Source organism: Pelophylax lessonae (genome assembly GCF_965119305.1).
Source record: "Pelophylax lessonae genome assembly, chromosome: 3".
NCBI classification, from domain to species: Eukaryota; Metazoa; Chordata; class Amphibia; order Anura; family Ranidae; genus Pelophylax; species Pelophylax lessonae.
The window spans coordinates 514,413,818-514,440,935 of NC_138770.1; the positions used below are offsets into that span (position 1 = coordinate 514,413,818).

Here is a 27,118-nt window from a genome sequence, read left to right on the forward strand (position 1 = left end):
TTCGAAAGAAAATGTCTAGGGACACTATGGTCAACAACCCCATCCTCGATGAGCCTTCTGTGCTTTCGGAATCTCCAATGAACAGAGTGGATAGCGCAGCCCACATATAGAAGGCCACAGGGACATGAAAGGCGATAAATTACAAATTCTGTGAAGCAAGTGAAAAAGAATTTCAATAGATAGATTTTCCCATTATTATCACTAAATGTCTTTTGCCAGTGGTTGACATATTTGCACATTTTGCACTTTCTCTTTTTAAACTGAAACATTCCAATAATGTCCATAAAAGTAACCAAGGAATTGGATAAAGATTTATTTTTTTCACACATCCTAATCAGGGCAATTTTATTTTTAATACTAGTTGCCTTTCTGTACAAAAAACAAGGCTTATTAGGAATGATGGGGCCTAGTTTAAGGTCCTGGAGTAGTATCCCCCAGTGATGCCGACTAATCCTTTCCATCTGCCTAAATTTACTGTGAAATTGCAAAATGAACTTAATATGAGTCTGTGGCCTCATTTCATCTTTATTTTTAGCCCTAGGCAAGACTAAAAGACATTCCTGGTGAATTTTTCAATGAATTGGGGATCATATCCTTTTCTCACAAAACAATCCCTTAAAATATTACCTTGGGAGAGTTAATCTAAGGTGCAGTTCTTTCTAAGCCTGAAGAATTGTCACCTGGGGATGTTTTTGGTCCAGTTGGGGTGGTGACAACTCCTGGAGTACAGATAGGAAATTCCTGTGGTGGGTTTAAAATGTGATAATTTCACCTTCCAAATTGGTCAGTTCAAGGTCTAGGAAGTCAAGGGTGTAGAGACTCATTACATGGGTAAAGGTCCGGACCATGCAATTATTGTTACAGTACTGGAGCAAAACAGAGGGGACGGGGCCATCTCATATCATGATCATGTCATCTATTTATCTTCTATAGAAGACTATATGGGCGCCAAATGGATTATGTTTCCAAATGTTGATTTCTTCCTACCATACCATGGTAAAATTGGCATAGCTGGGTGAAAATGATGTGCCCATAGCTGTGCCATTTACTTGAAGAAGTGAAGTCTTCCCACGCAAGCCAATGAAGATGGCCGAAAACTGGCAAAAGAAGATGCCAGTGAGGAGCTGGGATGGTTGGAGAAAAGGGGATTATAGCTCGGCTTTTAAAGTGGAGTTCTAATCTGGGGGAAAAAATGTAACAGTCAGCATCTACAAATACTGTAGCTGCTAACTTTTAATAGGGTCACTTACCTGTCCAGGGATCCCGTGATGCTGGCACCCCAAGCTGATTCGTCCATCGGTTTTGGGCGCAGGTGCCGGAATTGCAAGTAGGAGAAACCGGCAGTGAAGCCTTCAGGCTTCACAGCTGGCTTACCACTGAGCATGCACAAGCTGCAGTACCCTTTCTGAATGGTCTTGTCATCTTCTGCAACACACACAGGTCCCAGAAGTCAGCGGGGGGAAGGAGGAAGGGCCGAACATGACACAGATCGCTGTGCGTCGATCTTACCAGGAAACGGGAGTGGATACCTGTCAAGACCAGGTACCCACTCCCTCCTACCCCCCCCAACAGTGTGGCAGTGGAAGGGAAAGGGTGCGAACAAGCAGAGCTTCCCCTTTTGGGTGGAGCTCTGCTTTAAGGAAGTTGAAAAATACTTACTGACTGGATCAACAAGCCGGAAAAAAAATTCTAAATAAAGAAATGAATGCAGCCACCACATCCAAGAATTGGTAAGCTGCAATATATTACATTTTGGTTTGGGGATTATTACCACTTTAATATACTACGCAGCCATAGGAATGACTACTATAAACTGTCAGACTGCTCCAATATATAAATAAGTACAAACCAGCATATCAGCCAAAGAGATTACACTGCATAAGGATCTGTGATAATAAATAACACTCGTGGAACACTCTGACCACATGCTGCTACAGGAATGCGTCACACACATATTTGAAGCTTCCCAGAACCTCAGAGAATTCATTTAAAGGGTAACGAAACAATGTTCACAAATTGTAGCCACCTTTCATACTCTGAGCTTTTTTCACAAAGACTTCAAAAGGGGGCACCTGAAACACATTCCTTTCACCCGCTGATTGCCCCAACTGCCAGGCTGCGAAGAAAAATGTACAGAATCAAATGGCTTAATACAAAACAATGTCACTGTTGTTTTAATGCTATGGCATGTCAAAATGAATGCAGCGTTCAGCCTTCAGACTGCACTTAACGCTGGCTTGCCTTTATAGTAGGTCTTTTTCTTATTTTGCATCTCGATGCTGCTGATTTCCTCCAGCCTCTTTTGCTTCCTGGCCATTTGCATGCACTCCATTGCAGGCTATCACATAATTGTTTTGGATTGGCTCCCTGATGGTGACAATGGTGGCTGAGCACCCACTTAGGCTATATTCAGACAACCAAAAAAGCAGCAGCCAGGGGCAGCTACTGATTCTCGTTAGCAGTAATACTGTATATATTGCCTACACACCAAGTGTGAACAGCGGCAGCTGTCATATTTGTAATATGTCCAAATCAATTGACGGCACCTCTTCTGTTTGCATGTAAACACTCAATGAAATGGTTACAAACGAACAGAACCTCAAACTGACAATTAGTGTGATGCCAGGGTGGCCATTTTTGCTGCGCACAACTTACCTCTAGCCAATTGAAAATTTGGCTGCGCACAACTTACCTCTAGCCAATCGGCCAGTATGCAGCCATAGCACAGAGTGTTGCTGCGTCCAGAGGCAGCATTTAAGTCACCCCTAAATGCAGCAAACTATCCACACCTGGCCGCCCGTGTGAATGTAGACTTATACAACTAATCTTAAGCCTGGTGACAATGCAGGAGCACATTTGAGAGACAGTAGACACCCTATAGCAGGAAGTGTCTGAGCAAGGACCCGCATTGCAAGATAACCAGACATTATTATCTAGGCAGATATTAAAGGCACAAATTATTGCAGTTCTGTAGTCATCAAAACATGCTTAAACGTATATTTATAAATGCAAATAGTGTAGGTACCTGAATTTGTTCTGGAGTTAGCTTATTGCCCCTGTTCAACATGGCTGGAGTGTGAGAGGAAGAAGCAGTACACAGAAACAGTTGGTTCATGTGCTGACAAGAAGTATGCTTATGACATAGACATAGAGATGAGCTCATGACTGTGCTGATACTCCTTTTTCTGTCCAGTCACAGGCTTGGTTGGGTTAAGGACAACCCGGAATCAGAGGAAGTGGGGTGAATGATTCTGTCTATCAGACTGAGGACATCTAGCTGCAGAAAACAATATTGCAGGGAAATTCATCACTAGATCAGGGATCCCCAAATCAAATTTAAATGAATGAATAGGTTTTATTTGGAGTTCATTTGTAAACAACATAATATGATTTAGAACAACAGAAAAAAAAAACGTCAGTAAAACAAAGAAAAGAAATTCCAAATAAATTTGAGCCCTTTCGAGTCTCCCCTTATAAGATCCCCATCAGAGCCCTCCTTACATCAGAGTTCCCTCTTTATATTAAAGTCTCCATCAGAGTGCCACTTACATCAAATCCCCCCTACATGAGAGTCCGAATCAGAGTTGCCCCTTAAGCTGGATACACACTATCCAACTTTTGTTGGTAGATTTCCTTCAGACTTACCTTTTCTATGTAGTGCAAGGGCCTGCCAGATTGCATACAAATTGAAAGTGTTTAGGTTTGACCTCATATTATATGGTTTTGGTAAATCTGAAGGAAAAAGTCTTCAGAAAATCCTATAGTGTGTATGGCCCTTTACAATTAGAGGGCTAGATAAAATCTTGCAGTAAGCCAAAGTTTGGTGACTCCAACTCTACATTAAGGATGAATTTCATGCACTATTGCTTTTTATCCTTTTTTTGGCTGCAGTTCTGCTTCAACATGTTAAAGCATATATAAGATATTATTTTGGGTTTTGTATTTTATAGCACTTTTCACCCTCCCTCAAGCACATGGGAGATGAGGCAGCCACCTTGGACACACTCCTTTGAGACAAATAACCCCCACTAGCAGTAGTCTTTTAAATGTGTGAGGAAACCAGAGTACCAGGTGAAACTCATGCAAGTATACGTGGAATGTGCAGACTCCATGCAGATAGTGCCCTGGTAAAGGTTTTCAGTTTAGATCCACTTTAATTAAAATTATGCCCCCACCCCCACAGGGGACCTTCTCACTGGGGGAACTCTGGAGGGCAGCTGGAATGTAGCCTACAAATCAGAAGGCAGTCCAAAGCATCTATGTACACAGGCCTTGCTTCATACAGCAAATTACTTCCCTAATAAATTGTAAAAATCTTGTAAGAAAGGGTCTTTCTATTTTTCAACTGTCACAGCACTTTAAAGGAAGTAAAGTATATATTTAATGAAAAGTACCCCAGTGATTGTCGAGAACCACATGTGGTTACTGGTGGGCTTTGGTTTTCAGACATCAGTCTTTTTTATTACACTGTACTTAAAAGTAGTGCTGACATGGGAACCAAGCTTGTGTGTTTTGTCTTGATGGTCCTCACAAATAATCAAAGTTCACCCATGAGACCACAATATATGAGCTCTATTGCATTTTCTGTCTTTTAACCCCATCCAGTGCTGCCACCCCGGGTTGTATTGTTATACCAACAACTAAAAGTGTCTGAATGAAGAGGCTTTTTTTTGTGTTGCCTCAGCAAGTGGTCACTAGCTTTTATTGTCAAACCAGCACTAAATACATGGAGGAACTTTTCCTGTGTTGAGTGGCTACCCTTTTGCAAGCTGACCCTAAGACATTGCTCACTTAACTGCAGTCATTTATAGAACCTTGTATTTTTTTCAGTGACTACAATGACTTTCAGTGACTCTGATTGGACCAGGTGGAGAGGAGGGTGGTGACATCAAGATCCCCACCTCATCCAGTAAGAGAGCCTTTAAATTTGAGATATGCATATTTACATTGTTCCAAGCAGAGCCAATATAAGCATTCAATAAAAGTCATACCTGAAGTTCAGTAGCAAAGGCTAAGTTCACCTTTTACATGGACTGGCTAATGCAGACAAGGGGCCCCAGTAGTTTAAAACAGTGGTCCTCAACCCTGGCCTACAGGGCCCACTAACAGGCCAGATTTGCAAGATAACTGAAATACATCCCAGGTGATATAATTTGCTGCTCAGTGATTGCAATACTCTAGTCTGCATCTCCCCAAGGTAATACTTAAAATCTGGCCTGTTAGTGGGCCCTGTAGGCCAGGGTTGAGGACCACTGGTTTAAAACACACTGTGCCATTTTTAAAAATATTGTTTAAGGCAAATGCCATCCACGTAAGCCTTTTCTGTCACCCATTAAGCCTAAATGAAATACTCTGAATGTTTACATTTCTATGTCCTGGCTTTTTTATGGGACAAGGACTACAACAAATGACCACCCAGGTTCCTTCTATGAGGGCAACTAATTATTATCACTTTAGTTGTCCTCAAAGAAGGAGGCTCAGTGGCCATTTTGCTGTAACCCATGTCCTCAAAAAAACTCAGGAAGTATGAATGTAAAGTATTTCGGCGAGGCTTCATGAGTGACAGAAAAGTCCTACAGGTATGACATGGCACAATGTATTTTAAACTACTAGGGCCTTTTATCTGCATGGGCCTGTTTATGTAAAATCCAGACTAAACAAACCCTCTACTAGGTTTCTATTGTTGTCTGGGCCCAAACTGGTGATATTTTACCTCCTTTCCTAGTAAGTACAGAAAACGTGAGTTCTCCACAGCCTCAGACAACAACACATCCTGACAGAGACTTTCATCCTTCCCCATTCTGCTAATAAAAACATTTTTTTTTATCGTAGGTCTCCCCATTGGAAAGACTTCCTATCACTGTGACCGCACAGAAAGTCCAGGGCAATCCATGCAGTGGTGTTGAAAATGCAATAAAAATTAAAATGAAAAAAAAAAAAAAAATGGTCTGGAGTTGTACTTTAAACCGCTTTATGCAAATCTAACTTATCCTCCTGCTTTGCTAGGCCCACAGTGATCACCATTATGTTGTTATTTTATTTAATGATAAAAAGGTACTGCCATTCACATTGCGTCAATTTAATTTTTAATTCTCCTGTATAAATTTTCTTTATAAAACGTATTGAATATACACATTTTCCCTTAAGAGGACCTATAAAAGTACAGTGCATTTTGTTGTTTATAAAGTAGGCTTGGCCACATCATAGTTTAATGTGGGCAAATGGAATTTTCACAGTTTTGAAGCCGCAGCTAATTAGGAAATAATAACATTCTAAATGGCAACTTCCTGTGGCTCGGAGGAGTTGTTTTGTGTACTTGCATTCTCTTGGTCTTTAATCCACAATCATTTGTAACAGGAAGCTCAGTTTCCATAGTTAAGCTTTTTATGTGTGTTTGCAAAGGTTACCGAGTATTAGGAAAGGGCAGGCGGAGGAGCAGCTGTAATAGCTGTCAGAAGACAGAGATTTCTTGGTCTGCTGTCTGTAAATAAAACCCATTCTAAAAACAATGACTGTCTAAAAAAAGGCCTATTTATGCTGCAGGCCTTTCATATTGAATGGAAAATAAAAAATGACCCAAACAGGAGGAAATGAGAGTCCATAAATGGGGTAAACATGGAGGCAAAGGAATGGTTGTGTTTGTTCTTTGCAGCACAGATTTTCAATTGTAAGAAAGTACACTAAGGGTATGTGAAGCTAAAACTATTTCTTTTAGTTATAGGAGGGATAGATGTCTGTCAGCTTTTTACTGCCATTTGGGCTTGGTGTGATTGCTTACTTACACTTGTTACGATGACAATGGTTCATCAGACAGGAAATGAGAGAAAATCTGCAACAGGAACAGGAAAAAAAAAAAAAGCTGATGGGGGTTCTAACCTTCCCTGTTTAACCTAAAGTGGAATTTTAAGGCCCCTTTCACACTTGTACGACTTGTACTGCGACTTGGGACTGCAAAGTCGCATGACAAGTCGTACTCCATGATTTCCAATGAGGACCGTTCATATCTGTGTGACTTCAAGTCGCAACCACTTCAAAGTAGTCCCTGCACTACTTTGTACTGATTTTAATGCGTTTTGAGGTCCATAGACATAGGCATTGGTTCAAGTCCAGTCAAAATTGCGCGACTTTTAGGTCACATAAGTGTGAAAGGAGCCTTAATCAATATTAAATATTTTTTATCCCTAGGCCTCATGCACATTGGACGTTTTTTTCAGCTGCTCCTAGAGGTGTCTGGCGTTCTTTTTACCTGCCTCTAAACGCCCTACATGTTAGCCTACAGTACGTGTCCAAGCACATATAAGCATTTAGAAGAGTTTAGAGGCAGTGCCATTTAGAGGCATAAAAAAAAAAGAAAAAACATTGCAAGTGCATCCAGGAGCATCTCCATTTTGGCAGACAAAAACCCTTGACACGTGTAAACGCATCTGAACACATCTAAATGCACTATAATGCTATGCACGTTTAGCTATTAAGTGTTAAATAATTTCAATGGCCTGAATAGATGATGATGTGAAGACAGGTGCAGTCTATTTTCTCCACTGCAGGTGGCGATCTTCCGCAGCGGTATTGTTGTTGGAAAGGCAGTCAAGAGGAACAGGGTTCCTCTATGGTTTCCTGGGTCACTGGGGAAGCTATCTTATTGGATGCTGTCATATCATGTGACTCGAGCAGCCGCTTTGGGTCAAGCAGAGGCTATTTAGGTTCTTATAATATCCGAAACTTAAACCAATAATAGTGAATATATAACCCAACTAGACATGCATATCATACAAATAATGTACGTATATAAATAACCTCGTGATGTGAAGAAACATGCACGAAAAAAACCATACAAATCAGTGGACAAAATCACTGCAAATGCTGTAAAAAATTAAATTAAATATAATGAAGCAAGCAAACAAACATTATATTTCATTTCCTTTTTTTACAGCATTTGCAGTGATTTTGTCCACTGATTTGTATGTTTTTTTTCGTGCATGTTTCTTCATATCACGAGGTTATTTGTATACATACATTATTTGTATGATATGCGTGGCTAGTTGGGTTATATATTCACTATTATTGGTTTCACTTTAGTTTTTAAGCCCCAGCACTTATTTATGATCTATTCACTTACATTTATCACATATTTTCTGTGAGAGCAGGATTTGTGTTTTTTTAAGCGCAAGAATATATAACAAAACTAGCCGCACTGTAAACCACTGATACTCAAAATATATAAATTAAATTTATTCAAGTGTTAGTTGGGTAATACAATGATAATACTGTATAAAATGTATACAATCTTTTATATGACACCTGTGCAACTTAAAGGAGTTGTAAAGTCTCAAGGTTTTTCACCTTAATGCATTCAGTGCATTAAGGTGAAAAACCTTCGGTGCTGCAGCTGTCCCCCAGACCCCCCCCCCCATTATTTTTACCTGAACCCGATCGTTCCCGCATCAAGCACGAGCCCAGCAGCTCCAGCTGCTGTCTTGGGTCCTCATTGGATAGATTAATATCAGCAGGAGCCATTGGCTCCCGTTGCTGTCAATCAAATCCAATGACACGGGAGCGGGAGTGGTGCCAAGTCCTGCTGTCTGTGTCAATGGACGCAGCAGCGGGACTCGGGAGCGTGCCTGCACAGGTGCCCCCAGGGAAGGCGGCTCTCCATGGGGAAACCCCAGAAGAGGAGGATCGAGGCTGCTCTGTGCAAAACCCTTGCACAGAGCAGGTAAGTATAATATGTTTGTTATTTTGAAAAAAAAAAAAAAATAGAGAAAACGAACCTTTACAATCCCATTCAAGTCCAAGTGCGAATATAGCAATAAAGTGCATAAAAAAGTGCAAAGTATATACAAAAAATTGAGAATTGAAGATATAAAAATATAAAGTTTATGATCACTTCTGATTTTCATAAACTTTTATAAACTTTATATATTCATACTTGGACTTTAAAGCGTAACTCCACTTTTGTTGAGAAAAAACATTCCCCTCTGGGTGATTTTTGTACATTGCATGGATTTTAACAAACTTTGTTGCAGATTCCTTCCTTTTGTTATTCTGAAGAAATCATTGTTTGTTCCTCTGTGCCCGTGTGCTAAGTGGGTCAAATGGAAGTAATTTCATAATTATATATCAACTGTGGCAGCTGCAGGGCTCTAATGAGGAAAACTGCTGGGCCTGCATCCCTTTAGATGTGTTCCTATTGGGAGAATCTTACATAAAATGACATTTTTGTTTCAGGGGATGCCAGAAATCTGACTTGTATCTTAAGCAGACTTCTGGGAAAATTGGTGAGCCAATCACACAAGAAGGAAATTATGTTTTTGGGGTGTGGTCAGTACACATTCTGTGTACAGAACAGCTGCAGGTAGCCATATTGCATTGCATTTTCAGAAAATTACAACAGCTTCAGATTGAAAAGGAAAGGTAATTTTTAATAACATTTAATTACAATATGATTTGTGTCACAAGTGTATACGCTATATTGCTTTTTCTTTATTTGCTTTTTTTTTTCTCCAGGAAAGTGGATTTACCCTTTAAGTTGCACAGGTGTCATAGAAAAGATAGTATCATATTTATACTATCAATGTATTACCTAACTAACACTTGGATAAATTAAATTAATATGTTTTGAGTATCACTGTTTTACAGCATGGCTTGTTTTGTTATATACTAGAGCCTATTTTTCCAATTCGCAGAGTAGGGATAGACACCCCATCTGTTGGGGACAGTACTAGCCATAGGGAAAGATGTCTGATGAGAAGGGAAAGAACAGGGTCGCATGTCTCTAGATACCTTCCCGATTGGGCATGAGGCTGCCGGGCTGCATTCTGCCCTCTCTGAATAGATGCTGTCGGTTTGGCTGAAACCTACTTCTTCACATTATTGGACAATGTGAGTGTGCCCTGCTGGGTAGCTGCCCCCCCCAAGTTATTGTGAGCTGTTACTACAACCACTGCAACTCATGATAGTATTTTTTTTGGACATGAACAGAATACCCAGCTTTTACTGAAACTATGGAGATTGGGAGGGGTTAACATGTGACGCTTTAGATGCACACTTTGTACAAATGGCAGTTCCAACACCTATTCAGCAACAAGTGCATGTAGTACATCCCAAACTTGAACAAAGCCCTAGCATCACAAAATCAAATTGCATAACTCCCCAACCCCCGACCCCCCCCTAAAAAAAAAAAAAAACTAAAGTATATATAAACCCTGAAAAACTAAATATCCAAACATAAATAAAAAAATAAAATAGTAAAAAATCTGGAGAATGGGAGAGACCCCTAGGACATAACCTTTCTCAAGGGGACTGTGATTCCATTCTATGAACATCTCCACCTAGGTGGTAATATTGTAAAATATAAAAGTACCTGCGCTGCTCCCCGAACCAAATAAGTATATATATATATATATGTATAAATAAATATTGTGCTTAAGGTGCTAGTGCTTAACTCAATATGCGTAATACCTATATCAAAATTACCAGTCCATATGTATAACAAACGTGAATAAATAAATAAATATGACACAATAAATGTGAAAAATTACCAGTCCATATGTATAACAAACGTGAATAAATAAATAAATATGACACAATAAATGTGAACGGTTGTCTTCTTCTTATGCTCAGCTTTTTTGAGCATCACCTGGATGTTGTGATCTACAGTATACCTTCAAAGCTGTTGAATTGGTGGTCCAATAAGGCATTTATCTTCAAAGGATATTTTGAAAGCGCTTTATTATTTGGCTTCTGGTGAGTAGGGGACCAAGAGGGGAGCACCTACTCGTGTACAAAGAGCACCAGCACTTTTTATATATGAGCACGCAGCACTTTGGACTTATGTTTATGCACAAAGACTGTCACTGTTTTTAATCTTCTGAGCATAAGAAGAAGACAACCGTTCACATTTATTGTGTCATATTTATTTATTTATTCACGTTTGTTATACATATGGACTGGTAATTTTTCACATTTATTGTGTCATATTTATTTATTTATTCACGTTTGTTATACATATGGACTGGTAATTTTGATATAGGTATTACGCATATTGAGTTAAGCACTAGCACCTTAAGCACAATATTTATTTATACATATATATATATATATATATATATATACTTATTTGGTTCGGGGAGCAGCGCAGGTAGTTTTATATTTTACACTTTTTAAGGCACATCCCTTCCTTATACCGAGCAGCAGCTCACCCTATTTTATTCTTCTAATAATTTTAATCCTCAGCGCTAGCCTTTTACAACTTAGGTGGTAATATTGCCTTTACACCAGTAGTCTCCAAACTGTGGCCCGTGGGCCAAATGTGGCCCTTTGCTTGTATTTATTCGGCCCTCAGGGCACTATTTCTCCCACTGACACCAACAAGGGGTTATCATTCCTTCCACTGACACCAACTGTGGGGAACCATTTCTCTCACTGACACCAACAGTGGGGATTTTTTCCTTCCACTGACACCAATGATGGGACTTTATTCCTTCTCACTGATATAAATAATTAGGCACTGTTCTTCCCACTAATACCAATGATGGGGCACTATTCCTTATTTTACTGACTAGAGGCACTATGTAATTATTTTACTCTGACGCTGGGGCATTTTCTACCTCCACTGGCCACTCTGGCCCCCTAAAATCTCAAGGGCAGTAAACCGGCCCTTTGTTTAGAAAGTTTGGAGACCCCTACGTCACATGTTGGATAGCATATGACAAACAGATAGGAACCATGCTGCATACATGGTGGTCCTGTATCCTCCCCTTCTGGATCTATGGATTACAGGTTTCCCACGCAAAGTGGATTACAGAACCTAACCAACTGATAAGGAACTTAGCACATATCTCAAAAAAAATCTAAATTTATAGCCGTTTTATCTATCTGCACTTTTGACACCATCAAACCCACCTCGGAAAGTGATGACAGTTACTTTTCACACCCTTTACAGCTATAGATGAGTCTTGTTGAGGGAGTGGACTACCCAGGCAGAAGTTCCTTTTACCCTTACTCTTTGTAGACTTTGTTCTTCACTTGTCTTTTATTTCTGTACAAATCTTGAATCTTGGCTTTCTTTCTCCTCTTCTGTTCCCTCTCCCACTCCCTTGCAGAGAACATATGCTCGCAACTTGGATGCCTTGTTCATTATTCATTATTTGTAGAATGTGTATTTCTATCGCCTTCTTGTTCACCTTGCCCTACTTTTTTGATAATAGAGTGTATACTTTCGTGTAACAATGTTGCAAATATGGTCCATTCTAGCAGTCACATGTATATCTACTCTTTACTTTCAATGTGTGTTTTGTATATATGTCTGTCTTAGGAAACCTTTCAATAAAAATGTACTATTAAAAAAGCACACTTGCTGCTGATACATGTCTAAAGCAGGGTACACACTAGTAGAAAATCTGCCGAAAATTCCCGCCCGATGTGAAATCGTCTTATTTTCCCCTAGTGTGTACACAACTTTCAGCTGCCGATGCCGACATTTTCAACGAAAAAAAACGGAGGGACAAACACCAAAATTTTTTTCGTCCGTCCCCAGATGACCGATTTTCGTTTAATGTGTATGCAGTACGTCCGTGAAAAATCGGATACGAAAGACCGCGCATGATCTGAACTTGCTGACAACCCGGAAGTCTAGGAACAAATGTGCCAAAAAAAAAGAAAAATCGGACGAGAAATTTCGTGAACATTTATGCACTGTCGACTAAAAACGGTAATGAACGCTGAGAAGACAGAGAAAAATCGGAGGATATTTCGTCCCATTTTCATCAAGTGTGTACGGCCCTTAAGAAGGACAGCTAGGTCTATGGAACTGTAAACACAGGGGGATTGTAGCTCAGCACACTGCAAGTCTACAGAATAGCACTGTACAGAGAATATAGCATAGCATAGCATGGTTCATCACTGTAAAGCACATTATAGCTTTTTCTAACCAGTTCCAACACCTTGACTGCTGGCAGCCCACCCCTTTTATTGTGAGGAGGGTTGCTTGTCCATTCTTTAAGATTATTGGCTTCCAGGGACTGGATCTGTTGAGGGACAGGGGTTACGCAATGCACAAAGTTTAGATGGAGAATTTCAGTCACAAATTTAAAGTTTTTCTCTAAAAAACCAAAGGTGGCTTCAAACCCAAACACCATGCCCATTCATCTCCTTCTACCAGTTAAGAAAACATAGACTAAAAAAATGATGCATTTTATTATTTTGGATGCAAAATTGGCATGTGTGGGTGAATGACGGTTCACAGACTGAGCACGTATCCCGTGATGACAGCTACAGTCGCTGCCATTGTTCCTCCTAGGTATTCCACTATAGACAAAGAGCATAAATGAAAATATCTAATGTGAGTCAATAACATTTTTATTTTCATGCAATTGACTCAACAAAAAGAAAAGGAGAATCCGAACGGTGGCTTAATACTTTGACATGAACTTTGCACTAAGGAAAAAAAAATGTTGCAAACAACCATGTGCTTCACACAAAATTGGAAAGCAGCCCATCCTATCACCGTTACATTTTATGAAAGTTCTTTTTTTCAATGCTTTTATATGTATAGGCTACTTTTTGGAGAGAACATTTCCAAGCAGTCTATGAACACATTGGCTACAATTTTATTTATTGCCCAAGACAAACTAAACACTAAACAGTCTGGGAGTAGAGCAAAAATAACAATATAAGGTGAAAGGGTCTGTGATGGACTGTAAGTCTTGGCTATAGCCAAGATTTACATGTATAAATATAGCTTTTGATCACAAACAATAAATAATGTACATGGGTATTATTTTACATAATCTAATTAACCACTTCTGGACCGGAAGATTTTCCCCCTTAATGACCAGGCCATATTGTGCGATTCGGCACTGCATTATTTTAAGTGACAATTGCACAGTTGTGCGGTGCTGTCCTTTTTTTGCCCCACAAATAGAGCTTTCTTTTGGTGGTATTTGATCACCTGTGCGATTTTTATTTTTTGCGCTATAAACAAAAAAGAGCGACAATTCTGAAAAAAAAAAACAATCATTTTCACTTTCTGCTATATAACATTCCCCAAAAACATGTAAAAATCTAAATTTTTAAACATTTTAGGCCAATTTGTTTTCTGCTACATATTTTTGGTAAAAAAAAATCGCAATAAGCGTATTTTGATTGGTTTGCGCAAAGGTTATCCCATCTACTAACTACGGGAAAGATTTATGTCATTTTTATTTATTTATTTTTTTATACTAGTAATGGCGGCGATCTGCGATTTTTTGCGGGACTGCGACATTGCGGCGGACAGATCAGACCCCTGACATTTTTTACACTTTTGGGGGGGGAACCAATGACATTACTACAGTAATCAGTGCTAAAAATATGCACTGTTACTGTAATAATGACACTGGCAGGGAAGGGGTTAACACTGTGGGTGATCAAGGGGCTAAATGTAAGCCTAGGGGAGTGTTTCTAACTGTATGGGGGCGGGGCTTATGGAATGACCATAGAGACCTGTGATCCTATATAGCAGGATCACAGGCACTCTATGATCATTCCAGAGAGAAGAACGGTCAGCTGTGTTTACAACAGCTTCCCGTCCTTCTCTCTCAGCGGGGAGCGATCGCGGGTGACAGGTGGCAATCGGAGCCACCTGCCCCGTGCATTGGAGTCCCCGAAACTCATACAAATAGTAAACATAATTGTAACGGGGGGCATTTCTACTGCTCACTAGTGCCTTTTTCCATTCTTATAATAAGTTCTAAGCTCCGAGACAGTTTAGCCATAGATGTGTGTAATAATGGGTCTACCTATTAGACCTATTGACAGTTTTTTTTTCTGGTAATTTTAAGGTGGTTACATGACGCAATTGGGCTTAGATGGCCTTTGCGATCCATGGGGTCATAACCTGGCTTTTTCATCTTCTTCCTCCTGTGGCATATGGAGAGTGGTGGCAGCAAGGGAAATTCTGATGTTTTATTCGTTTTATATGCAGCTGCCTCTGATTTGACAATATATAGGTTAGTATTCATCTACCCTTTAGACCAGTGGTTCTCTACTCCTGTCCACAGGACCCACTAACAGGCCAGGTTTGCAAGATAACTGAAATACATCACAGGTGATATCATTTGCTGCTCATTGATTGCAGTATTCTAGTCTGCATCTCCCCAAGGTAATACTTAAATCTGTTAGTGGGTCCTGAGGACAGGAGCAATGAGAACCATTGCTATAGACTGACCTTGTGATGAATGAGGGTAAAAATACATATGTAAACAGGTAATAATTATACTCTTTTGTTATAGAATATGTTTCCTGTACCTTTATACCCCTGAGGAAGAGTTAAAAATTCTACCTCGAAACACGTTGGATGTTTGTCCTCCAATCTATACTGAAATGGACCGCTGTATACCGGATAAACAACTATGTTAATTGTGTTTTGTGTAAACGTTCACATTAGCAGCCATTTTGTACTATTTAAATCTTTTATGGTTTATATTTGATAATAATAAAGTTTGATGAATTGTTTCAGATGTATTATTGCCTTATAATAGTCTTATTAAATCAAGTGGGGCCCAGACAACCTCTTAAACAACCATGTACAACCCCTCTTGACTCTTATTTGGACTGATCTTTCTTTGATTTTTTCACTGTGAAATTGCGGCATACTCCATTTGCTGTCATCGAAATGCTTACACAGAACTTTACACATTTTCTTTTTAAAAGTTGGTTCCGAGCTTCAAAGTATGCACCGGAATGTGTATTCATATCTGGAAGCACTAAGCATTCCATTCTGAAGCATTCTGAGTCCATAATATACGCAAGGCTAGGGGCCCAGCAAAAGGAAAATATGGAGACAAAATAGAAATGCATACGTGCATAGGACTGCGGTTGCTGCATACCTTCAATGAAGTTTCAAGAAAAAGGAAGGAATGCTTTTTAAACCAAAGGTGTATTTGCCATCATCCATAAAAATATTGTCACAAAGTTTTTTTATCCTCTTTTTTTTGTGGGATTGTTCAGGCAATTATTAATTTCAACACAAGAAAAAAACTATTATAAAAATAAAAAGTTTACATTTTATTAAGTTACATATAAAAGGACAAATCCCCTCCTAATGGGGGTCTTATAATCTTAAAAGTAAAAAATATTGATTTTCAACACAGTATGAAGGTATGTTGGGGCTTATGTGAGCTTGATCAAAATTTGACGGAGCCCATATAGTCTACCATATTGCATTCCATATAAAATAACTTAGCCCATAGTGGTAATTCCAGCTAATTGTAGGGATCCTTCATTCATACAACTCTTTCTGTTGTGGTGAATGCTACAAATGTGCTGGGATTCCAAGCATATTTGTAGCATGAATGAAGGATCCTTTTAGGCTGGAATTAGGACTGTAAAGCTGGAAAACAGGTGATCAGAAAAAAAGTGTGGTTGCTGGCCTATTCCCGAGCAGCAGCGGTTTCTGATCCCTTTTGGTGAAATTTGATTGGATCCAGCAAGTGTATAATTTTTTTTAGACTCTTCCTCTGCTGCACTGAAATCCCAAGCAGTGTTATAAGCCCTGCCCAGTCTTCTTCTATAAACTACAGACACCCCCCTCGTGTTATGGATACGAGGCGAGAGGAGGACCCTGTAATGCAAATGAGTAGAAAGCAGCCTAAGGCCCCTTTCACACATGCGGAGCCGTTCAGATCCACCTGTCCTTTTTTTTGGCGGATCTGAACGGATGCCCCATGCATCTCTATGGGGCATCGGATGCCAGCGGAGACATGTCCGCTGACATCCGATCCGTCAAATCTGGATGGATGAAAACCCTATTTTCCATCCATCCAGCGGATTGGATGGGATCGGATGAGAATGGACAGACGGTCTGTTCTCATCCGATTCCCCCATAGAGAAAAGCGGCGACCTGGCAGCTCTGTTTCTGCACATGGTCAATGTTAAACAAAGTGACACAGGAGTTAAACATCCTTTGACACTTACCCTATAAAAGTTTATTACTACTACTACTATTATTAATGTCCCTGAAATTAACTGCAAGCACAGTATTCCCAGTAAGCAGAAAGCACAACTGTGTAACGGAGTAAATAATGTGCTCTATTTTAGAACCTGAAATAACTTTCTACTAAACATAGTACAGAGTTTGTTGATATCCCATTTACCAATGAAGAAGTCAGTTTGTAGACAGCTATAGGAGGTACATGAACCGCATATTTGTTTTACATACTCCAGGTGGAATGATACCATGTAAAGTTTGTAAAGATTGCTAATCCCACTATACAAACTATCATGCATTCCATTCTGCTCTTTATTTAAAGACCTTATATAAGTGAATAATGCAAGGAAGAGAGATTGAAAGCAAATTTTCTTACAAAGGAAAAAAAAGCAATGAGGCACAACAGAATGGCAAATAAAAATAATTTTAGAAAACAGTTTTATGTTTTATCTTGACTACACTAAAAAATTCAGCATTCTCCTAAATGAATGAACTAAAGGAATGTAAAGGGCTCGTCCTTTCAAAAGTCATATTTTAGTTATAAATCAAGTCTGTTATCTTTTGGTTTCTTATGCCTTAGTTTCTGACTCTGCCCCTGATAAATCAAGAGCTTTGGCTGTTACCACCCATCATGTTACATTCTCCATAGTTATTAAGAAATATTTAACTAGAAGGATGACCCCACCTCCCTTTCTATGGGCAGTAGGAACCCCCTTGTACTTGCCAAGTGATGGACTCCCTTGTACTTGCCAAGCGATGGCGTAGTATTTATTTTGCCTGCACTAATCGCAGTCCAACCCTAACCCCTTCCTTCATAATACCTATCTCTTTCATTTACCTCTCCTGGAAATGGATTCTCTGCACCAAACACAAAACTATGGGGTAAATACACTTTTGCCAGCACACCATTGATCTTGAATTTCAGTCCAAAACTTTTATTGCACAAAGATCACATCACAACAGGATAAGTGCAACATTCCGGAGTCACACAGGACCCCCTTCATCAGGACAAAGGGGTCCTGCGTGACTCTGAAATGTTGCACGTATCCTGTTGTGATGTGATCTTTGTGCAATAAAAGTTTTGAACTGAAATTCAAGATTCATAGTGTCCTGGCGAACATGTGCATTTATTTGTGATATATCCAGTGTCCAGCTGGCGATCACTGCAATACCAACTACAATGAAGCTTTTAATCCGGGAACGTTTGCGATGGGAATATAAATAAAACAAAATTATGGGAGATTTACTATCACTGGAACAAGCAAAATCTGGTGCAGCTCTACATAGAATCGGCTTTCAGTATTTATTGTCAAAGCTTAATTGAACAAGATGAAGTTAGAAGCTGATTGGCTATCATGCACAGCTGCACCAAATGCTGAGTGCTCCAGTTTTAGTAAATTTACCCCAATGTGTCCTAAAGACACCAAAACCAGGATGTATTATTCAGAATCTACTGTTCTGACTTTTGTATATATTGTACATAGACACACGTAACCAAAACTGCACATTTTTAAACTGGGTTTTGCCCAGCTTGCTCTTATCATATGCAATTATTGTAGAAAATTTGTTGTACACAACATAACATCAACTATGTGGCCTTCTCCTACAGCTGTTTGTCCAGAAATCAAACCAAATGCCGTTGAATGGTATTTTTCCTTCTGTCCTATATGGGTGAATTGTTTATTTATATAAAATGGTCTTCAAAGCTGATTTAAAATGATGAAAAGCCTTGCAATCTACATGTCAAAAGTAAAAGTCATATTTAAACACCTATGGTTATAAAATGGAACCAATTCACTCCCGACGTGGACCTTTTACATTCTCAATGCCAACATCTTGTTGCAGTTCTTTTTGGCACATAACTGTAAACACTGTTCATCTGCTCCAAGACAGTCTTCGTCAACCTTTTCAACTCAGAGGAACCCTTGAAATAACTTTCCGTTCCCATGGAACCCCTACTAAAATGACTATATGTACAAATCATGATACATTAGTGTAATGATCAGTGGAAAGAATGTTCCTTACACTTGTGAACATTGGGAAGAATTACGCCCTTACAGAGAGCTAAAACGATCAATGGTGTGAGTGGGAAACTATCTGAGAGGCAGAAGTTGCTCATTACTCAGGGAACCCCTAGCAATCTCTGGAGGAACCATAGGGTTCCACGGAACCCTGGTTGAGAAACCCTGCTCTAGGATATGTATTCTGTTAGATGCATTTGTTAAAGCCTAACTCAGAAAAAAAATTTTTTTTATTTTGAATAGATTTCATTTTATTTCAGCCTTGGTGCCTACATAGTAGCTCTTCCACTTTTGAGTACCTCCAAGTACTGAGGTTTTCTAAAACTCTGGAAGGGGTATAGAATACTAATATTTTCCTAATGTCCATGCTTGAATAAAGAACAACTTCTTGGAGAAACATGGAGTTTTGAAAATCCAACACTAAAGAAGTTTCTATTTTTTCTAGAACCCAGAGTTTACACAGTTTCCTAAGCACTATCTGAACAAAGACAAGCTGTAAAAACTTCTGTTTAGCCTGATTACATGTCTTAGTGTTATGTAAAGGACATAGGGGTATTACATGACATACTTTAATTATCTTGATACTAGACTGTTGATATGAGTGAACAAGGCTAGAGTTTGTAACATATCAGTTACATCCTAATCTGGAGGACAGTAGATGAGTACAGTATGATCTTTCTTCATATACCAGGGATGAGTAATATTGTTAGTGGCTTCCTACTGGATTCTCTATAAAGCCAACCATAGATGGGTCGGTTCATCAGCGACTAGATAGATCAACATGGGTACAATCAACCTGTCAGAATTTTAGCGGCTATAGCTATAGCTGCTAGCAATAATCACTGTATTCTCCTGGCAGGGACGGCTCCCTGTGCCCCCCAACCAGAAGAACACAATAGCTCAGTGGAACAGATTCCCCATCATCACTGACTGTGTTTATGGGGGAATAAAGCAATTTTCTCTCCTGCAATCACATAATTTATGGCTTGATTTAGGAACATAAGGGGAATACACTCCAAATAGAAGACGCAGGCAATTTAGCATATCACAATGCTCTGGTGGAGTCCAGAGAATTAGGTGAACTGACAAATGATCTAAGTCTTCCCAACTGTTATCCATGGATCATTGCAGAAAGTTTGGAGTGATACCCTTTATTGAAGAACTTTAGACATTAACATTTTCTAAACATGTTTGGCTTCTTCATCAGGGTCTAGGACTGTTTTTAGGGACCTGACAAAGGAAGTTGCTGTACACTTCACACCTGAATATATGAGAAAGTAAGAGTAAAACCAACTATACACTGTTTCAAGCTGTGGATGGCCCTGTCAGCACCATTTTGTTCAACAAAAGTCAACTTTTCAACTGACTTTTGTCAATGGAGCTGGTTAAAAAATTACCAGCCAAACAGTGACTGTACCCAATCAGATACAGCCACTGTTCAGGATTCAGGAGGCACAGGTCTGCAGAGATTCTTTCATCCACGCTGTTAAGCATGGATGGAAGATTTGTTTGGCATCTCTTGTTCAGCCCCGCAGGTCTAAAGGAAAACAGACTTCGTTAAAAAAAAGAAACTTTAGTTAAAATTATAATGGCACATAAAATATCTGTCTCTATTTAGGCCACAGTCCAGAGTTTTGAATGTTTTATGAGTTTGCATTCCCATCCTCATTTTTAGTGACTTGAAGTTTCCCATACGTATATCATGCCTGCTGTGGCCTCTTTTGCAAAAATAGGCAGCTACAGTAGCATCAGTTTTAACCTTTCTGCAAAACTATAAAAATGTTTTAAAGTTCTACTTTAATGGAAACTCCTGTTTTGGACATTTTCCCTACTGAACACAACCCAGTAAGTCTAATTTTAAGTAATGGATGTTTGGTAAATAGATTGATTTAACTGTTATCACTATTCAGATACTGTGGATTGATATATGGACTTGACATCTTTAAGTGCAGCCTTTGTACAAAGGCACGTGGTTTGATATTATAGGCTTTTAGCTGGATCATACAGACGCATCAAACAAATATAACCAGACATTTGACGATTGAGTGCTATCTGCAGTATAGGCATATACCTTGCTTATTTTACAATATGTTCATTTAATGGGAAGTGTGCTTTACTTGCCATGGATTAATGGATTGTAATCAATATATTTATGGAAATAATACTAAAGTACACACAAAAACTCCACCATCCCATCTTTCATCCATTAACCTCGGCTCACAGATGCTCATTATTATGCTGGCAGTTTCAGAGTGCTAGCTCAGCATCCATCAGTCACTTCACAGATTCACTACTCATTTCGCAAGGCAATTCCTCGAGGGGCGAGAGAGACAACTTTGTAAAAATCCCCTCTGCATTCCAATCAGCTTCTATACTCATTATGGGAAAAGGGAAAATCACTTTCCATCTATTCCAGTATGTACACAGCGGAGACATGTGCTATAGCCATGAGAAGGGTGTGGGAAAAGGAGGAGGGGATGGAGACATAACCCAGAAACACACAGGAGTCAGCCATCGCTGCAGTATGAGTATGCAGCGTGGGGCAGAGCAAGAGATGAGTGGGCATTTTTCCATCATTTTCTTGGACTGCAGTAAAGGAATCAGCAGGTACCAGTTCACAATCTCATACTGTGATGTATGCATTATTTAGCAATTGCAGCACATACAATTGTTTGAGAGGTAGTTACAGCATACGTTACCAAAATACTTGACATGTCTACACTTTAAAGGGATACTTTGCATGTCATAGGGATCCTTTATATGTCATAGGCTTATTTTGTATGTCATAGGGATCCTTTATATGTCATAGGCTTATTTTGCATGTCATAGGCTTCCTTTATATGTCATAGGCTTATTTTGCATGTCATAGGGTTCCTTTATATGTCATAGGCTTATTTTGTATGTCATAGGCTTCCTTTATATGTCATAGGCTTATTTTGCATGTCATAGGCTTCCTTTATATGTCATAGGCTTATTTTGCATGTCATAGGGTTCCTTTATATGTCATAGGCTTATTTTGTATGTCATAGGCTTCCTTTATATGTCATAGGCTTATTTTGTATGTCATAGGGCTCCTTTAAATATCTTAAGTTTCTTTGTATGTTTTAAACAAGCTTTTTTCTCAAAGAGAAAAGTACAAAAAGCTATGATGCTCTACTAAGTGCAATAACGTCTACCAAGCAGATTTCATGCCATTATGGACAGAACAATGAAATAAAGCAAATATTGGGCAGTTGTTATAAATGGCATAACTTTAAAATAATCATAGCATTGGGATAAAAGAATGACTTTCACAAAGTTATCATGTAAATGAAAATCTGCTAGACAACCTACAGAGGATTTACACACTTATAACACATATATAACAACTTTTTAATGTTTATTTGGGCCACATGCACAAGGGTGCATTCGCCCATACAGTGTAACAGTTGGGCGTATTTGGGTGCTCCGGAGGTGCAGGTGGTGCGTACACCCCGCTAACAGAGACTTGCAAAATCAATGACAGACTGAAACACTCTTCAACTTACACACATCTGAGTGTTATTTGCGCACAGGGCCATATGCCATTGCCTACAAGGACATGTGTCCTGAACGCAGCAAGTCCACATTCTGGGCCTACGTCCCTGTAGTGTTTCGATGTGCATACAGCTGCATACCGCCAAAGTGTATTTCAGCCTGTCAATGATTTTGATTGGCTGCTGCCAGAGGGGCGTATCACCACCTGTGCTTCGCAAGTGCCAAAAAATGCCAGTTGTTTATGCTATATTGGCAAATGCTATGCTTAGAATTTTAGTTTTTGTTCCTTTTTGTTAAAAGGAAAAGACTCAATTATGTAGTGCTGTAGATTTATACAAAATGATGACCTTATTTTTATTTATTTATGTCAATTTACGAAGAGCTTTACATATATATATATATATATATATATATATATATATATATATATATTGTACATTCACATCATTATACCTAAATGATATGCTGCTTGATAATGATAAAGCTGCTTGACCTGCCATCCACGTGTTTTAACCTTGAGGGTGTGGGAGACTATACCCAGGAGTGTCTGCGTGCTGGCAGACGGTGGTAATACAATGCTGCATGCAACATCCGCATGCTGGACACAGTGCACAGCAGTGAAATCAGCTTTACAAGAAACAATGCCTTTCATGCAGGACCCTATTGAAGATCTCATGTCATTATTAGATGTCAGCTTCCTGCTAGCACAAGGCAGGAGATTAGGCTAACATGATTACTCATTTTATGACTGCAGATCTCATCATTGCGCAGTTGGCATTGTGGGATCCCATGCACAGAGCAGCCACGCTGGGTTGTGCTTTGCCTTGATAAAATCTGAGGAATGCACAAAATGCAAATATCCCTGATTTCATCTTATGTTGTTTGGCTTATAAGGCACAGTTCGCAGCTTCCTGCTCCCACATAGGGGGATTACTAGATATGGGACTTTTTGTGAATACGCAACGAGGAAAACTTTGAATGACAGCAAGCAAGTAATTTTCCATTTCTCTGATTGCAAAACTAATTATGCACCATCTTCCATATCAAAGCAATATTGCACTTCCTTTTCTTACATCTCTCTAAATATGCTTTCATTCTTTTTGTTTTGTGACAAAAGACAGTAAATGTGAACCCTATTTACTATCAGTAACTCTTAAATGCCTTTAGAAAAGCTTTTTTTGCTTGTAAATGAACTGGCATTTATAGATATCAACTAATAGTGCCTAAGTTACTGTTCAACGGGCAGCATGGTGGCTTAGTGAATAGCACTGCCTTGCCAGACTGGTATCTTTGCTTCGAATCCCGGGTTGGGATGTTGTCTGCATGGAGTTTGTGTGTTCTCTCTCTTCTGTGTGGGCTTCATCCCAAACTCCAGAGACATGCTGGTAGGTTAATTCTCTAAATAAGCCCTAGTATGTATGTGTGATAGGATCCTTAAATTGTAAAACACCCTGGTAGGTTAATTACGTAGTTACATAGTTACATAGTTGGTCAGGTTGAAAAAAAGACACAAGTCCATCTGGCTCAAACAATAAAAAATAAAAAAAATTAAAACCCAACCATACAATCCCATATACACAATCCAATACCTGCAGTTGATGGGTATGTTGGGTCTAGTATGTGTGTATGAATATGAGATAGGGACTTTAGATTGTAAGCTCCTTAAGGGCAGGAGCTGAAGTGAATGTGCCCTACATAAAGCGTGTACTTGTAATAAATAAAATGCCAGCTTCCTATATAGAACACGCTGTAAACTAGACTAAGGCTTTCCAGGTGTGGCACTAATTCCATTCTGCAAAGCCTCTAACCGTCCTTGGTCCTGTCTTAGCTCACTGCAGTGGATGAAGTCATACGGTACAGCATCAGACCATTCCTTTATAAAACACTTGATTAGTTTTTGGATGATGGCATAAGAGGCATCTTACCTTGACATCACCGACTCCATCCACTTCCACGCCTTGACCATCCTGCTGCTCTTGCCCCAGGTCATTGCTTTGTTCAGCTTCTTCTTCCTTGGGCTTGTCAGCTACCTGTTCTGCAGAAGTCCCAGCTCCCATCCTGTGTCCTATAAGACGGTAACGATTTTGATGACAGAGCAAGCTGAAAAAAGTGGACAGATGCTTTAATCACCTGCAAGCGAATTTCCAGAAAAATACTGCTCAGCTAGAGAGGTTCAATACCATACAGTCTCCTAGGGTTCTGTATTCTGGCTGTTATTGTTAACAGATCCGGGAAGCTTTCCTTCTCTAGACAAGTTGTAAAATGCAAATGCTTTCTAAGCAGTGCAGGTTTTAGCCAACTATCTTACACACTCTTCTGTGTGTGCGGGGTTTTTTTTTTTCTCTTTCAGATGACAACCTCTCCTTTCTATTCCCCTTAGTCTTCCCCTCCCATTCTCTTTCTCCATCACATGAGTCTAGGATCAGACACGCCTTGCAGTATCAAAACAGGCTTAAAAGCGATGGGGACAGGGGCAGAGGGAGGAGAGCTGGCCATGTCCCAAACTGAATTCATATAGCAGGACATTCAGGCAACATAAAGGAGAGAGCAGGGACACTTATTCTGATTGTGACTTTTTAATCAAAACTGTGATTTATTTTTATGATTCCAATGGGATCAGTTAAAGCGTATCTAAAGCCAAGAACAAAAATGAAGAGTTTTGCAGCTTACTGGTCTTTGGATGCAGTGTCTGCATTAGTTTTCTTTTTGTGCACAATTTTTTTCCTTTATTTTAACCTGGAAATCCTGCCAATGACACACATCCTGTCCTAGGGTGACAACGGCACTGATCAGTGTTGTAACCAGGGCTTTTTTTCAGCTGGAACTTGGTGGAACTCAGTTCCACCACCTCAGGCTCAGGTCCTTCAGCTTAATACAGCAACAAAACTAAGACATGTGGAAGATGGTGGAGCTTTTAGGAGGTGGGGAGAAGATAGGGACAGTGGAGATAGGATTGCATGCAGAGGTCATAGCTGAAGAGGGGTGAAGGTGACATGTGGATGGGGGATGCAGAAGTAAGCAACTGTGGAAGAAGGCTGAACTCTGCACTCTGTGTGTAGCGCACCCCTGAACTCTGCACTCTGTGTGTAGCGCACCCCTGAACTCTGCACTCTGTGTGTAGCGCACCCCTGAACTCTGCACTCTGTGTGTAGCGCACCCCTGAACTCTGCACTCTGTGTGTAGCACATCCCTGAACTCTGCACTCTGCGTGTAGCGCACCCCTGAACTCTGCACTCTGTGTGTAGCGCACCCCTGAACTCTGCACTCTGTATGTAACCGCCCCCCCCGAATTTTGCACTTTGTACATAATGCAGTCCTGGTATTTAAGTATTTAAGTGAAATTTGACCATACCCACCATTTGATGTGGTTGAAGGGGGGGGGGGGGTGTCGTGGTTGAGTACCTGTACCTATTTTCTGAGGAAAAAAAGCCCTGGTTGTAACCCTAGAAAAGGGAGTGTGTTAGGCTGCATTCACACCTCCACCAGATTTGCCGTGATTCTGCCCACGATTTCAAAGCGCCGAGGAAAATGACAAATCGCAAAGCACACATTTGTGATGTCATTCATTTGAATGGCACCTAAAATCGCTGTGCGATTCTGTCACGATTGTCAGGCGATAAAATCACGCTGCAATTGCGGCAACCCACCTCACGTAAAGCATGTCACCCAAAAGTAGCTCCTGAACTTTTTTGGGCAACAAGCTTCACGCGATGCGGTTTGCCTGCGAATGCCGCATGACTTATTGCCTGACAATTGCGGCAGAACCGCACTGTAATTTTAGGTTCCATTCAAATGAATGGCATCTCAAATGTGCGTTCTGTGATTTTTCATTCACACCTTGGCGCTTTGAAATCACGGGCAGAATCTGACACCTCCCTCTCGTCTCTATAACAGGGATGTGGTATTTTGTAGTTCACGGAGATAGCAGGGAACAATGCTAACTGATAACAATCCAGAACCACAAGATTTCTGGCTGGATGAACAGCTTCACAATTGTATATGTAAAGGGATAGTTCACCTTTTTTAGAAAAAAAAAAAAGGAAATGGGGAATTAACACCCTACACTCGCCCCACCCTCTGTGGGTGAAAGAGATTTAGCAAGGTGCAACAGTCCTGGCATTTGAAAATGTGCAGTTCTTAGGTCCCTTTCACACGTGCTTTCCGATCCGGTCCGCCTGTCAGTTTTTCAGGTGGACCGGCTCGGATGCTCCATACAGCCCAATGGAGCAGCGGATGTCAGCGGTGACATCTCCGTTGACACCCGCTGCTATCCAATCCGATCCTGTCCATGAAATCCAGACGGATGGAAACCCTATTTTTCATCCGTCTGGAGGATCGGATGGGATATGATTGGATGAAAACTGACAGGCGGTCCGTTCTTATCCGATCTCCCATAGAGTAGAGCGGGGATCTGACAGCTCCATCTCTGCACACAGAGCGGAGACTGAGCTGTCATCCGCCTGCTCAGAGGGGATCGGCGGTTCGATCCCCGCTGAGCGAAACAGACTCCGTCGGGCGCACCGCCCGTGTGAAAGGAGCCTTACTTTTTTTTCCAAGGGACACCAGGACAGATCAAAGCTGTTCTGATTAGTCAGCACCAAAGCATGCATATGAT

General features: G+C 40.1%; 1 protein-coding gene across 14 annotated transcripts in view; it reads right to left on the bottom strand.

The window, feature by feature from the left end:
• Nucleotides 1-24,893, bottom strand: part of AKAP12 (A-kinase anchoring protein 12) — a 220,449-nt gene extending 195,556 nt beyond the window's left edge. For 13 of the 14 annotated variants that reach the window (XM_082251603.1, XM_082251609.1, XM_082251597.1 and 10 more), the window contains exon 1: nucleotides 24,429-24,893. In XM_082251603.1, coding sequence (XP_082107729.1) covers nucleotides 24,429-24,560 — 132 coding nt within the window. In that variant the 5' untranslated portion in view covers nucleotides 24,561-24,893. The remainder of the gene's footprint in view (nucleotides 1-24,428) is intronic. The other variant, XM_082251601.1, reaches the window with a different exon arrangement.
• Nucleotides 24,894-27,118: the final 2,225 nt, after the last annotated feature.